Source organism: Ailuropoda melanoleuca, chromosome 1, assembly GCF_002007445.2.
Source record: "Ailuropoda melanoleuca isolate Jingjing chromosome 1, ASM200744v2, whole genome shotgun sequence".
Classification (NCBI taxonomy): domain Eukaryota; kingdom Metazoa; phylum Chordata; class Mammalia; order Carnivora; family Ursidae; genus Ailuropoda; species Ailuropoda melanoleuca.
In genome coordinates this window covers 139,681,341-139,694,524 of record NC_048218.1, presented here as the reverse complement: position 1 = coordinate 139,694,524, position 13,184 = coordinate 139,681,341, and the positions used below count along the sequence as shown (strand labels likewise).

The window sequence follows — 13,184 nt, the reverse complement described above, 5'->3', positions numbered from 1 at the left end:
TCAGAGAAGACAGCAAATGCAAAGGCTCTGTGTGGCAAACGCTCTCCCCCCCAGAGCTGCCTTAGGATCCTAACCTTTAAAGTAAGGAAAAACAGTTCAATCATATTCCCACCCTATCAGTCACGCTTGATTAAAGAGATTTCCTAGTGAGTTGAGTCCTTCTGGAACAAGAGCTTATTGGGGTTATTAATTAAAGTATTTTCAGAGTTTACATTAAAATTGTTATAAATGTGAAGAATACCATCATGTCTATCTTATCACTTAGACAATGCATTCCAGAAACTAAGCTTTGTTAGAGCATTTCAAAGTAGTGCTTATTTTTGAAGCTACAACAAACAGAAGGACTTCACATAGTATTTGTATAATGGGTTTCAACAAAGAATACATCTATAGAACTTTTAAAATCATATTTATTTTTAGTTTGAGGAAACAGCTTTATTTTAGAACACTAAAATTTTAAGAAATAGTCTAAGAAATCCCAGCCTTTAAATATATAATATAAATATATACAATAATAAATAAGATGTTAAATGCATTTTAAATTCAGTAGTGTAAAATACAGAATATTTCCATACCATTTTGCCTTTGATTTCATTTTTATATTTTGGTATGTTTTTGTTAGAATGCATGACTAATACTCTTATACCATTAAGCATTTTATTGAAAAAAATATTATTGCATTGAACTACAGTCCAAGTAATTTATTGAATAACCTAAAAAAGCTGCTTTGCATGTACAATAGTGCAATTTACTTAGCCACACTATAATTAAAAAAAACATTTTGTACAGACAATATAAAATAAAATTATTGGATTATGCTTCATATTGCCAGACCATCATCCAGTTTAATTACAAAGTAAATACTTTAAATAGGATTAAGGTAGGAATTTGTTTTAAACAGCCACATAACCAATTTACATTACCAACTATTTTATAATCTCCCACAAATAGAAGGAACTGACAATTTTGAGCATGGTGGAAAGGAAATCTTTCTTGAAGTTGATTGTTTCAATAAGTGAATATGTTTTGAGAAACACGATCTCGAACACATTTTTTGAACAAAGATAAAGGTCTACAACTAAAGACTAGAGTATATTCGTTAAGAACCACAGTGGTATACACACTCACATGTACACATACATGTATTTTGTATTTTTCCAATTTGCTGCATTGTGTTTCTGCCAAGATGATCTTGCTATTTAAGAAGGGCAGTGAGGTGCAAAAGGAAGGGAATTAAGAAAGTGGATTGGAAGGTCGTCCTCTGATACAAAGCTGCATTAAATGAAAAAAAAAAAATGACCCTTTGGCTTATCTCTCCAATATTGGTTTATTCTAAACCCTACCGATTCGCCATTGCCTCCATTTTAATATAGCTTAATCCAAAGCAATACAACAATCACCTTCAAATGTCTACCTAATAGAAGCAGTGGATAATATTTTTGCTGGAATGAAATGATAACCTTTGAAAATCCTCTAGACCCAGGTTTATTGGCTGGGAAACTCATATTTTGGTAGGAAACTCCTATCTTATTGAAGTAGTTCCAGTCTGAGACACAAAGGGAAGTAAACTCTTTTCTCGACTTCTCTATGGAAGTGGTCACTCACTTGCTTTTTAATAATTTTTCTATTTTCCAAGGGAGAGCACATTTCTCTTCAGGAGTTCACGCATTTAAAGATTCAGAATTAAATCTCTTCATGAGTCCTGCTAAGCCAGAGATAAGCACGAGCCAATTTTGCCCCTAAGTACATTAGCTACATACACTGATGTGTGAGATTTGGGTTCTTTCTATTGTGCTTTCAGAAAATTGGATTTGACATTTACATATTTTTCTTCAGAATGTTTAACCATCTTTCTGAAAACTTGTGGGGAAATATTTAGGGAAAATCGAAAAATGTGCTACCTATTTGAGATGACCCACAATGTTATTTCGCTAGTAAGGAGGCAGTGAACTCCCCACGCAGCCTGGGGAGGGCGTCCGGATGTTTCGTTCATATATATCTAAAACACTGGGATAAAAAGTGGTCCCCTAAAGGCTAGAGCATTTTCATATCTCCCATTAGTGTTCCAAATGCTTGAAAAGCATAATATTTTTGAATCATTTTAAAGTATTATGGTAAAGTTTAGAAGCCGTGTTTGCCTTCATTGGGAACTGCACAGGTAAGCAACAACTTCACACACTAAGGAAACAGTCCAAACCAGCAATATGATCTTGAGTTCTTTTATTGATTAAATATTCCATTCAATGGGAAAGTTTTTATAGGATTAATTTCTTTGAATATATTTCTATTCAGAGATAACAGGGAGATTCTAAGTCCTGCAGAAACTGAAGGAAAAAAATGTCACTGTCAAATCCATGTTCTATAAATGAAATCAAAAGTTTAGGGGATCTCTCTGTGAAACGTCTATCGAAGGAAGAAAAAAAAAAACACCCTGGAACTGGGAAATTTCCAAATTGCTTCTTATACTCTAATCATTTCTTATGTGTTATAACATAATATAATATAAAGGTGAACTCATAGATAATATTGAAATACAGTTTTTAAATCTCACTGTCTTCTTCCTTGCTGAAGTGGGCAGGGAATTAAGAACATGAACTTCCCCAAATTTTCCATTCCTCGTACAAAGAATTATTTTGTTTGATCACACCCTGAATTCAGGAAGGCTATCTACTGGTGGACTGGTTCTTGGTATCTCAGAAAAATATATAGCGTGCATGTGCATATGTTTGTACATGTGTGTGTAAAGATTTCACAGACTTTCTTAAAACATTTGCAGTTTTTAGTTAAGCATTTATCGTTTAAGACAGATACAAAAAAGTACTTCAATGAGCCAAATGTGAAAGAATAATCCCATAAAGAGAATTGCTCCATAAATACCAGAGAATGGCCATAACAGACATTGAATGCTGAAAATCAACTGTCAAATAATTGTGTAAATGAGAGGAAACAATCCTGAAAATATCATCTATCACAGTGACATTTTTTAAAAAGAGGATCCATTTTAGAATTTAATATATATTTAGAATTCTATTTCATTTTTTTCTAGAGTGTGTTTCACTTAAGTAAAAAATAAATTGTTCAGACCCATACTCACTAACTGTGAGAAAGTAATTGGTTCAGAATATTCTCCATAGCAGGAAAGGCATTTTGAGTATTATCAGAAGAAAAAAATTAGTCCTAAACTAAGCACTATAAACCAGCCACTTGAAATTTGGAAATTACCCTAGAGGATAATTGAATAGGTCATTGGTCACAAGCAAAATTCTAGGAAACCTATTCTGAAAATCCTTAAGCATTTTACTCAACCAAATGTGCAAAAGTTCTTGAATATTTCAGTGATGGAAATTTTACAACTTTATACAAATAATTTGTCAAGGTTTTCTTCATGTTGAATCAAAACCTATCTATTTGTAGTGTGTACCCCTCCAGCCTAAAGAAAATAGAGATGATCTTCCACGAACACAGCTCTGTGCTGCTATCCGGATATCTAAAGTTAGGAAGTTTAATTCTCATCTTCTTTCCCCACCAAGTGTTCTTTTCTTTGGAAAATGCATATTAGTCTTTGTTTTTCACATGGCATCTATCAGGTTCTGTTCTATAGAACATTAGTTCTATGAGATGATCCATAGGGGGGAAAATGTTTCTGACATGATTATTTTTGGAAATTCAATATAGTCTATCCTCCTCCCAGAAAAGTCTGGTAAATATTGCCTGTCAAATGGTCTGAGATATGTTGAAGTAATGAAAGAGGCCATGTAACTCAACATCCCCCTGAAATATATGAAAATTGATTTTTGTCAGTTAATTTTTGTTAATTCACAAAAACTCATATTATTCATGAGTGTAAAAATGTAAGATCAATTTGGTCTCTTAATCAGTCAAGCCTGCCATTTATGGACATATTTCAGTTTGCCAATAGCTCTCTTAAATTGTGGCTCAGAACAACACTTAGTTTTCCACAAGCAGTGTATTTTTTTTCCAAGTTCTAAAGAACCCCCTTTTCCAATTCTGTATAATTTCTTTAATACAACCTAATACTTCAAAACTTTTTCACCAGACTTTCCACATCATTGGGTTATATGGACTTTATAATTTACTAAGCCCTTCATATTATTGATGAATCAGAATTAGGCTCTATGTATATAAGATTTTTAAAATTGAAAATAAATACAGGATCTGATATCTATTCATGTTAAATTCAACCTTTCAAATTTTGCCCTACTATATACCTTTAAAATTTTTTCACATTGTATTTTGCCATTCACTACATTTGCTAGTCCTCTTGGGTTTGTGTTTTTCTCCTCTTCGGTACATATTATTCCATGATTTTGTCCATGTTTTATGAAAGTTTATATGACAGAGTACAAATACAAAGCCTCATAACCAATCTCTACAACCCTCTCTCCAGTTTGGAATTAGTCTAAGTTTTTACTCTCTGGGTATCGTTGTTTAGCTATAAAAACACATTTATCACACAGTGCTATTATACATAAGGATAGTTTTAAGAATCAGAAAATGTCTCTGTGTAAAATTCCCCATGTATTTTACTATTTTTTGCCCCAACCACTCCATCACAATGTCTCTAGTTAAGGCAGCAAGTGAGCACTACGTAACTGAAGGAATCCTTAATTTTCTATCATCTTATTGACTTAGCAACATGCGACAAAATTGTTCATCCTCGCTTCTTTGAATCATTTTTGAAATTTGCCTTATGTCGTCCTGAATTTTTCCTATGTAACTTGAAATTTCTGCATGGTCTCATTGTCCTGATTTTCTCCTACATAGCTTGAAATTTCATCATGGCCTCGTTTCTTAGTTCCTTTTGTTACATCCATTCTTAGAGTGACCTAGGGCTCAGTCTGCAAAACTTATATCTACCCTACCTACTCCTGATGACAATATCCAAGCTAATGGCTTCTATATACTTACTATACATTGATGGTTCCCAAAAGTGTATGCCCTTTTCACACCGCTACTCAAACTTCAGACCCATATTTCCAACTACCAACTCAATACCTCCGCTTCTATAACTTAAGGCATCTCAAACAGACTACGTAAACTGACCCTCTCCTACCCTGCCACCCCCCACAGTGTTCCCCATTTCAGTTAGCAGTAAATCCATCCTTGTGCAAAAACTGTCACATCATTTCTAATTCCTCTTTGTCTCACACCTTACACTCAATATGAAGCACATTTTCCCAGCCCTACTGTCAAAATAAATCTAGAATCTCAGCACTTCTCAACATTCCCACCAGACTATGGCTGAGCACGTCACTGAATTCTCTTGTCTGTTTCCAATCTACTAATCAGCCTCCCCCCCCAACCTTGACTCTCCTGGAGATTATTCACGACGCAGTAGCTGAGTGACCCTGGTAAAATCCAAGAGAAATAACATTTCCCCTCTGCCAAAATTCTCCAGTAGATTCTCATCTTACAATAAAAGCCAGTCATTCCAATGGTGGCCAAGATCCTACGTGATTTTGCTCCACAATTATTTCTCTGACCTTATCTCCTGTAATACTTCCCTGGAAACCTGGAAACCGTTCCCAGCCAGTGTTTTCCTGCCATTGCTTGAGCATAGTAAGCACATCCAACAGGTTGTTGAAACTTTGTCTTGTCTTAATCTGGAATGCTCCCCCTCTCGTCTCCTTCAGGCTGAAAAGACACTTTCACAGTGAAACTTGCCCTCTTTTTAAAATAGTGCTTTACCCACTACTTCACCCAAGTCCCTTTATTTGCCCTTCTGATTTATTTTCCTCCATAGCATTTATCATCATTTGGTGTAATATATATTTCACTTGTCTATTCTGGTTTTTGTTTGTAAGACTCAACTAGAATTAAACTATATGACATTTTTTGTTAGTTTTGATCATTATTATATCTCCAGCAGTTAGATTACTGCCTAGAATATGGCCCTAAATATANTTGGTGTAATATATATTTCACTTGTCTATTCTGGTTTTCGTTTGTAAGACTCAACTAGAATTAAACTATATGACATTTTTTTGTTAGTTTTGATCATTATTATATCTCCAGCAGTTAGATTACTGCCTAGAATATGGCCCTAAATATATATTTGTTGAATAAGAATGAAAATAGAGTGGACAAATGAGAAATAAATTATTTTTATTTTTGTACTCTTTGTTCTTAATATTTACCAGTGATTATCTCTTCCTTTTCATTAAGCAATCTGCTTAACATTTTATTTATAAATATGCTAACTTTTAAATCAGTAATATCTGTATTCTACATTCCTACCTTTATAAAAGTTAAGATATTTGCTCTAGCTCCTCTTTGATTCTGCATGTTTTCTCAAGGACAACTGATACCATGATGCCCTATTTAAGCAATTCTAATTATCTATGGTAAAATTTTTTAAACCTGATTCAAAATCATTTGTAGTGGCCAGGAAATAATTTTCTATGTTCCAAATTCCTTATCCATGTTTGTTCTACAATTTCTACTTTGAAAAACTTTCTGCTTAATAGAGAAGGTGTAACGAAATCAGATTTAAGTAACACTACTGTTTTGTTTGTTTCTTCTTTGTTTCATTAGATTATGTTCCCCAGCAGTAAGCAGCAAGCAGAAGCAAAATATTAACTTCTTTTGATATTTCCAATAAACGAGGTATTTAAAAGACATTAACTTAATCTCTGTTTATTTTGATCCATGGATGTATGGTATAAAACTTATATCTACCCTACCTACTCCTGATGACAGTATCCATATGCCATAATTTTATGGGATAAAAATTATTCTGAATGTCTTCCCCATTCATTTTACATTGGATTGCTTAAAGGACTAGCTTTTTTTTTCTCCTTATTGGAATATTTTATAGTTAGTTTTCCCCATGTGATGCCACAACTTAAAATTTCTCACTCTGCAGTATAGGTTATCTCTTATTTAAATGGCAGAGTCTCTTTCTGATAGTCCAAGATAGTATAGCCAGTGAACATTGTCATCACTGATAATACAAGACAGTCATTTCCATGCCATCAGCTCACATCAATCTGTCCTTGTTAGTCAAAATGAAGTGCCCAATAGAGGTTCTCTGGTCTAACCTTTGGAGAGATTAAATTGTCACAAAGACAATTATAAAAATTAATCAGGTACTTTCTTTTTCATAATAGGACTTTTAGTGTGTTCCCGTAATTACTCTGTCTTGGCTCTCTGTCAACTTTGTAATCTGTTTTAGGAAATTGTCATCTACATTATTTTTTTTTAATCTGCTGGGCCATTTGTCATTTATTTTTTATAATAAATATTCTATTTATTTCACTTCTATTGGATTCACTCAATGTTTATTAATGTTCTTTTATAATGATTTTTATGAAGTTCCATGCAAATATAGAGGGCTTTTTTTTTTTTTTTGCTATTTTGATGCCTTTCCTCATTTTTTAATTCTTTTCAGAAGTTAGACATTCTTACTGCCATATCTCAGTCAAAATCCCCATCCTGCAACTTTCTGGCAGTATCTGGAAAACTACCTATTTTCTTTATGTTACAATTTCAAAATCATGTAATCTCTTTTCTCTGTCTCTGCCTATCTGTCTTCCTCTCTCTCTCTCCCCAGGATCAAGAATGTCCTTTTCTATCATTTACTGAGTTTTAAGAATTTATCCTTTCAACTTCATTTTCCTCATCTGTACAGAGGAATGATAACATTGATCTCAAAATACATTTGTGAAGATTAAGTGAAATAACAGACCGGGTGCTTAGCCTGACAGCCTGATGCACTGTAGGACTTCAGTGACGATGGCTCTCTTCCCTGCGAAACCCAGGCTGGATAAGACGCCCACCTCACGTAACAGAAGTGTTGACGTCATCATACACGCAGTAGATGGCTGATCACTCCATTTCTGTTTGGTTGACTTTCTCTGAAACTCGTATTTACAAGAAGTGTGCAGTCATACCAGGTTTTCTGTCATTTTATGAATAGAAAATAATAAATCTAACTTGAGAGCATTCACAATACTGATATAAGAAATGCAGATTGTGGGCTAGGAAACATTTTGGATAAATGTTTAAGATCATTTGCAAAGTTATACGAAAGGTGATTTTATTCATCACCATTCACTGTGTTCCACTGATATCTACTACAATTGAGTAAAATACACAAAATAATTTATAAGATTTTTCTCGATAAATATGTAAAAATTCTGACACTTCCAAACCTTCATCTCTCTACTTACACATAATATTGGCTGAGCACAGTTTTCTTGAGTAGAAGAATAAAGAAAACTTAATATTTTAATCCCTGTAATGTTTGAGAGATTAAGCAATATATTCAAAATGGTATTGAGTATATTTTATTTTTTATTTTGCATTATCAAATATTAATGATAGCTTATATATGTTGTCTTATACAAAAGTTAAACATTTTTATTTTAGATGTTGGTGATTCTTAGTTACAAAATTCTCTTAACATAGATGTGTGTGAAACGAAGATAACCCAACTTTTCACAGAAACTCAATGATACAATCTTTGTAAAGATTGTTTTTCATTGAATAGTAATTTTCAACTTGAATTAATCAGAAAACTTCTTGCCATCTCTTATTTCCTATGAAAATATAAATTATTTTGATTGAAACAGATTATATTGATTGAAACCTTAGTCAGTAGTTAACCATCGGAGTTATTTTTAATAAGCAGTTTATTTCAGTGACCTCTTATTATTTTCTGATGCATAAAACCAAATGTGTGATCCATTCATTCACTCACTCAACAAACACCTAGAACAGACAATATTATGTCCCCTTTGATTTTCTTTGTAATATCAATGATGGGCCTAATGTTTTCGGTTATCATTTTATAACATTATATGAGAGCTCATCCACACACCTTTAACACGTTTCCCTCTAGCCTTCTGCAAAGTTATTCTAAATTTGCTCTGTTATTAATGCGAGTTAAAAGAAATTCTTAAAATGCTCCTAATTCAATATTGACAATTCAGTTCATGTTTATATACTGGTCACATTTTGAATCGGCACCAACACTTAGAATCTTAATAATAATCAGACCACTTTAAATATATCATTTTGTAGGTAGTGACAACGTGTTTTATTTATCTGCAAGAGGGGCTTCGACACCTATTAGTTCAAGTGCGCTGATACATTTAAGGCCTCTTTTACTCCGTTTAAGGGCTGCACATGACTGGAGCAAGAATGTTGGCAAAGATCTTGACCTTGAAACACTGGTTGAATTAAAGGGTTCAAGTGGATGATAGAAGCTGCGGCTGGGTTTAAGTGAGGGCCAAACAATGCGGGGATCAATGCGGCCGAGGGTAGGTGCTGAAGTGTGATGTGAGGCGGGTGGAAGGGGGCCGCGGTGACCAAATGCAGGGGATGGCCTGCTAAGAAAGTGGGGTGCGCCGGGATGATGGTGGGAGTCAGAGGGGAAAACGTGAACGGAGTAAAATGTGGCTGGGAAAGAGGATGTAGATGAGCTATGGGGAGGGGACCGCCCTGGGAATTTAAGGAAGCAGAAACAGCAAAATGCTGCAGGAATGTGTGGTGGATGGTGGTGATGGATGTGTGCTGGTGAACCGGGACCGTTGGGACGGCCGAGGCCGGGGAGAAGGCAGCAGGCCCCGAAGCAGGCAAAACTCGAAGATGCTTCGATAGGAGCTGTTTCTGCATGTGCTGCTGGGCTTGTAGCTGCAGGAGCTTGTATTTATCTATTTCTTCGGGGGAGAATGTGATTGGCTGTTGAATTAAAGGGGGTGAGCTAGATTTATGGCACACTTCTGATTCATCTACTTTGTCATGCTTCTGCATAGTTCTGTCAGAGTAAGAGTTTATATTCCCCTCTCCGTGATTCATAGGCATGCTCACATCCCGCAAGTCTAGATTTATTTGGTCTTCTTTGGTCTCTGTTGAATCAGTAATACCGGTATATCTGTTGGATGGGAAAGCACCAGGGAAATCATTTGGTACTGGGTCACGGCTTTGAATAAAATGTTGGACTTCACTAATTAAAGGTTTTACTTGTTCTTTTGTCGTTGGGTTCTTTTTTATGTTTGGTGACTGAGAATCTGCTACCACATCAATCAGACCTTTAGAAAGATGGTTATCACAATCAGGATCTCCTAAAACAACGACATTATTTGTCTGTGAACTTTTGACTTGGTCTTTCTCTAGAGTCCTTTGAATCGCGCCGCCTTGATCATTCCTTTTTTTACTTGTGTTCTGCGTTTTTTCAGACAAAGGCAATGCTGGTCGGTGACAGCCCAGGGGTGTGAACTGAATTGTGCGTTGAATTTGTGAATGAGCCTCTGATTCGTTTTTACGATTCTTTGAAGAGACCTCAAAATTAGTTGATTGTTCCTGACACCTCTTGGCTTGCACTCTTTCTAAAAGGCTTTTGGCTGTCAGGGGCATCCTCTCTTCTTCTGTCAATTCTACGGTTTCGGAAGGGCTGCTGGAACAGTTCCTTAAAAGGCAGCTGATGTTCCCAGTGTTATACTGCATGGAATTTACTTTTCCCAGGTCGCAAATATGAGGACCACCCAAAGACTCTTGACTTCTCTCGCTTTTATTTAAGCAATAAATACTCTCTCCCGAGTAAGAGCCCAATCTGCCGTGCCGAGGTCCCTGGCAATTTGGGGGTTTCTCACTGTTCCCAGAGCAGGACACCTGTGAGCTAGAATCACAATGGGGGATTCTCCTGGATTTGGGCCCTGAAAACTGCTGTTGATTTTTGCCCAGTTTAGATCTCTGTCTGCAGCGACCGTATCTATATGTGGAGTATTTTTCATTCTTCACTGAGCCCCACACCCTGCAGTTCCGATCTCTCTGTATTTCAGGTGGCAGGCAGGTGCCCTTGGCCATCTGCTCAGACAGGCAGAGGCAGGTGTGTGTTTGGTGTCTCCCTCTGTGCCTTTCGACGGAGTTGTGTTCTCTTTTGCAAAAGAAGAGCAAATTACCTCTGCCGTTCTCCCCGGACTTAGGACTTGAACAAGCACTTCTCAGGCTGGATGCGCTGCCAGGGCACATGTCTGAAGGGCTAGAAAGTCTGTTCAGAGACATGTTTGCAGAATCGCTCTTGTAAGTTTGGTTTCTACATCCAGAAACCCTGCTGGTCATGCTAATGTGGTTACTATTCAAAATTACACTAAAGTCCTTCCCATGACCACCATGAGCCCTTCCTGAGTAAGGACTTGAATTCCAGGTGAATTGATTTGCATCTTCAAAATCCGAATGTGGATCGCAAGGAATCAGTTTTGGCTTCTTAGTCCTCGAGATGTAGGGAGAAAAAGCTAGGCCCTCATTTGCCTCATTAACGACGACCCTTTGGCAGCTTTGCCAATGGGCCCTTGAAGGTTCCTTAAGTTCATTATCACTATTGTTGTTTTCGACACAATTCTTTAGAGACATATCAAGGTAAGCAGGCACTTCAGGATTTTTCATTTCCAAATCATTTGCACTAAAATTATGTTGACTCATATTTGGTTCAGAATCATTGTAGCCCAAATCATATTTTCTCTGCAAATTTTCCCAATCTGGATTAGCTATCATCATCTTTGGTTTCAGAGACTGATCATCTTCTTGGATCAATTTCTGTTGGTCTTCAATTAAACCTGAGACTCGGCTCTCTATTGTTGTCTTCATTTCCGAGGGCTCCTTCATCAATTCTGTTTTTAGGTCCTCTGAATCATGGTCACTCTTTGCGTTACGAGAAAGCTTAAAATCAAAATACAATGGGTTGCATCCATAAGAGATGCAGGGCTCTGTTTTTGTGAAGAGCAGAAGTTCCGTAGGCCACTGGAGAGTGGTGTGGCCATCCTTACTTTGTACGTGGAGAAAAGGCAATGGTTTTGACTTTACATCGTGGGGACATGCGTCTCTTATAAGCCTCTGTACATTTTTGCTAACTCTTTTTGTTTCATCTGAAGGTTCTTCTCTCTTCTCCATTCTGGAGTTGGGATTCAGATGCACTGTACTGTTTGGCTTACTTGGCCCCAGTGATGGAAACTCATCCAGACATTCAAATATCCTGGCATCACTGTGCTTGTAAACGTATGGTGGGCTGGAGGAAGCATTTGGTTGGCATGAGTGATGAATGCAGTTCTCTGAAGTGTTCTTCAATATACTTCTAGTTTCTTTTTCTCTGTTGCAAGGAGTAAAATCCACATCTGAAAGATGAATATCAGATTTAGAGAATGAAGCATGAAGGCCAATTGAATCTTCTAGCATTCCATCAATAGAGTCATTTTTGTCTTGCAAGATTTGAGAGCTTATGGAGAAGGTATTGTGTAAAACACTTTCCAGATGGCTTGGTGTGATGTTTATATCTTTTCCCTTAGTGAGATGTGTATCCTCATTTGTAAACCTGTAGCACTTGCATTTCTCAGCAGTTTGTTTTGCTTTATAGATAGGTGACTTGTTACAATCGTGGGTTTCCTCTGTGTTCTCACTGAAAACGGATGCTGAAGATTCTAATTTCAGATGCACTTTTTTGGAAAAAGAAAATGATACTCCTGTCCTGTGGTTTGCATTGCTGAGATCCGAAGAGGTCTGTGGTACCCGATTTCCAAACAAATAACGTCTGTCCATTTGTAACTGGTGTCGGTTTTGTGTGGTGGATCGCTGTTTCTCGGAAATGCTTCTGGGCAGATTCTTTCCTTTAAGGAGAAGAGTGCTCTTCATGCACGATACCTTTCTGCCATTTTTAACTGTGAAAATTCCTTGCTGAAGTTGCTTTTCTATGGCTACCCTGGGAGCTTTGTATGCTGGTCCATTTCCAGAAACACTGTAAACACAATAAATATTTAAATGATTAAGACATTAGATTTGAAACCTTATCTATATGTGAACATTTGTTAGAGTTTCTAGGATGAGTTATGGTACTTATGAAACTGTGTCTATTGTAGTGTAACCATTTCACTGTGTTTCTACAACTCAGTACCCCTATGTTTCATAGTGACTGTTTGTAAACTGCATCACTTAATGTGTTCTTTTGAAATTAGCAGGAAGTGATAGCAGGTGAATATCTTATGCTAGTGCTGCAAAAGAAAATAAAGTGCTGCATTCACACCTGAAAGATGTCCTGCAGAACCTTTTTTTTTTTTTTGGAATGTAGATTTAACATTCTTTCACAAAGAATTTTTCAATTGGTGACTTCACATTAAATAAGAAATTAAATGGAATTAAAAGTCACTTTCAAAGCATCAAAATATAGATTT

The 13,184-nt window shown here is 36.2% G+C and overlaps 1 protein-coding gene across 1 annotated transcript in view; it reads right to left on the bottom strand.

Annotated features, from left to right (window-relative positions):
* Nucleotides 1–9,054: 9,054 nt before the first annotated feature.
* ZNF804B (zinc finger protein 804B) overlaps nt 9,055–13,184 on the bottom strand; it is a 504,914-nt gene continuing 500,784 nt past the window's right edge. Inside the window, exon 4 of the mRNA XM_034667542.1 lies at nt 9,055–12,751. Coding sequence (XP_034523433.1) covers nt 9,094–12,751 — 3,658 coding nt within the window. The 3' untranslated portion in view covers nt 9,055–9,093. The remainder of the gene's footprint in view (nt 12,752–13,184) is intronic.